General features: G+C 38.4%; 1 protein-coding gene across 1 annotated transcript; it reads left to right on the forward strand.

The window, feature by feature from the left end:
- The first annotated feature begins 992 nt into the window (after nucleotides 1–992).
- Nucleotides 993–2129, forward strand: LOC133695408 (protein CURLY FLAG LEAF 1-like). Its single transcript, XM_062117388.1, has 2 exons — nucleotides 993–1330; nucleotides 1463–2129. The coding sequence occupies exons 1-2, from the start codon at nucleotides 1115–1117 to the stop codon at nucleotides 1880–1882; spliced, it is 636 nt and encodes a 211-aa protein (XP_061973372.1). The 5' UTR covers nucleotides 993–1114; the 3' UTR covers nucleotides 1883–2129.
- Nucleotides 2130–2805: the final 676 nt, after the last annotated feature.

The following is a 2805-nucleotide window of genomic DNA, read 5'->3' on the forward strand; positions in this document are numbered from 1 at the left end:
TCAAGACGACCTTCAACCGTATACAGCCTTCCTGCATTTAATACACCCTCTCCACACCTCTCCTCCTCCTTCACTCACCGCCTCTAATTAAAGACTAGTACCAAGAGACTAATCGTGGCTCTGGTCTTTTGGCTTTTGGCTTGGCTTGGCTCCAAAAATAAATATGTTTACACTAGGATAAAAGCTGATGATACTATCATATTGAATATTGTTTGTTAGTGCGTCCTCCGATCCTAACGCGATCTAGCTGGTGTTAATGTTTTCTCAGTCAATTAGGAGCTATATATAAATATAAGCACTGCTTCAACTAATGGTTATTTTTCATTTGTAATTAAATTGTATCTAACTGCAGTAAATTGCACCACATATCGTATAATTACTACCTTCAACAGTTCAAAGTTTGTGAATACGCCCAAACTACCAATGCATGACTCAGTGTGGCGAATTGACGTTACTGTGTGGTCCATTGAAAAATTCTTACGCGTCGCTATGATTAAATAATGGCATCTAGGCACTTATAAGGTCTTGTGTGCTGTGTAAAATTATATAAATGGTTAGGTGCTGGATGCAGTTTAATTGAATAGGCTCTGGATTTATTCTTTATAAATTATCAGTTTGAGTTTCACAAATCTCAGAATTATTAGAGATTTATATCATCGTTAACTTTATGGCTTGTGGGATTAATCAAGATGTACACAAGCTCTCAGAGCCATTAAAAATTTATATTATCATTAACTTCAGGGTTCGTGGGATTAGTTAAGATGTACATAAACATCAGACGAACACTCACATTAATCTAAAAAAATTATATAAATGGAACAAGGTGAAGGGTGTGCACAAATGACCAAGAAGAGCTGGTTAGGTTTTCACATCTTAGTCATAATTTTAGGATCAGCTTGGAGCTGTGTAGTAATTCAAAGAGCCAACATGGAAAGCACGTCATGCATAGGTAGGCTCTTTTGCCTTCAAAGTTGCCCTATTAGATTCTTCCTTGCAGTAATGTGACTGACCAAACAACGCAAACTCAGCCCATATAACTACCCAAGTCTTTCACCATATGGATCGCATCACTTTAGAGTGAGAAAAGGTTAAAGTTCCTTTGTATAGTAGCTATATGGTCTCCTTTCAAGCACTCCCATCTCCAAATGGGAGAAAGTCAATACCAGAGCTTGATGATTCATCAAAGAAGAGAAAGTGGGAAGAGTCGCAAACTGAAGGGATTCTCGAGAAAAGATCAAAACCAGAGAGCACAAAATCGTTCTTTGAAGAAATCGAGCTGCACCGCGAGACCCCATTACCTTTGGAGTGGCAAAGATGCCTCGATATTCAGGTATTATTATATATCGTATGATTTGTTTGTATCATCATCATACATGTGTGTGCAAACCAATATAATAACTCTAGCTAGCAAATATCAAATTAAATTAGACTGTTGATCTTTTTATCTGGTTTTTGCATGCAGTCAGGGCAGATACACTTCTATAATACAAGGACCCATAAGAGAACATCAAGAGATCCAAGGAAAACCCCCGAGCCACCAAGTCCTGATCATCATATGAGCTTAGACCTTGAGCTAAACCTAACATATGATCAATCACAAAGGAAAAGGTTTGCAAACGACCATATTACAAAGCAGAATTCCGGTGGCTCCATCCGAGGTTTTGGTGATTTGTTCAAGGATTCTAGCAGAGATAAGGAGAGTTCAGGAGGACTAACACGGCGTCCCTCGTGGTTAGCGTCTGAAAGGGATCAGGAAGAAATGGTAGCGACAGTGTGCACAAGGTGCCACATGTTGGTGATGCTTTGCAGGTCCTCTCCTGCCTGCCCTAACTGCAAATTCCTGCATCCACCAGACCAAAGCTCTCCTAAACTATTCAAGTAAAGGCTTAGCCACTTATGTAGTGATGAGGTCGACAAAGATCAAAGCCAAGTTTCAAGTTTTAGGGTGCTATCTATCCGGGAAAACAATAGATGGAGTTCATTAATTCCCTTCATCATCATGGAATTAAAGGCTAAGAAATGACTGTTGAGAGAGAGTATGAGTACGTGGGGGACTAATTAACTTGTATGGTACACAAATTTATGAGAATATAAAAATTAACTCAAGGGACCCAATATTTATAATGATTCATGGTGGTGCTGGTAGAGAAAATTTGGTTAATACTATATATATATATATATATATATATATATATATATATACGTGGCGTACTTTAATTGGATTTTCCTTTTATACCTGCTAAACATTATTTCTTGGTTTAATTATGGGTAGAATTAATTCAATGTTTTTAATTAAAGAGTTCCATAATTAAGAACTGCTTCCATAATGTTTCTCTTTTCTTACTCGGAACTCGGATAGGTCACCATTTCTCTACCATTCAACTTGATGGTGCGCGCGCATACACGCGTGTATCTTTCTTTCCCTGTGCTATCGGTACTGCATTTTGAACCATTATATGTACACAGCTTTTATCACAGTCTCATGCAGATTCGAGCCAAGAAACTCTCAAATATCAATCCAATATGACGACAAAAAAATCCTCGTAAAGACACACACACGCAGAGACCCCCTACTATTTGCTTTAGCATCTGGTCTCCAATAACCCCAACATTTCGATCCGATCCAAGTATCTAACATTATGATCCCAAAAATTATATAATGGATCAACCTAGCTGGTACTGATTGGCCGAAATTGGAATAACAAATTCGCATGCATGGTACAGCGAGACGTTTTATCCATCGGGCGAGGCTGATCAGAAATGTTGATGCGTGCTCGGTCAAGTAGCAACTCAGAAGATTAGAAC

The sequence above is a fragment of the Populus nigra genome, chromosome 5 (genome assembly GCF_951802175.1).
Source record: "Populus nigra chromosome 5, ddPopNigr1.1, whole genome shotgun sequence".
NCBI classification, from domain to species: Eukaryota; Viridiplantae; Streptophyta; class Magnoliopsida; order Malpighiales; family Salicaceae; genus Populus; species Populus nigra.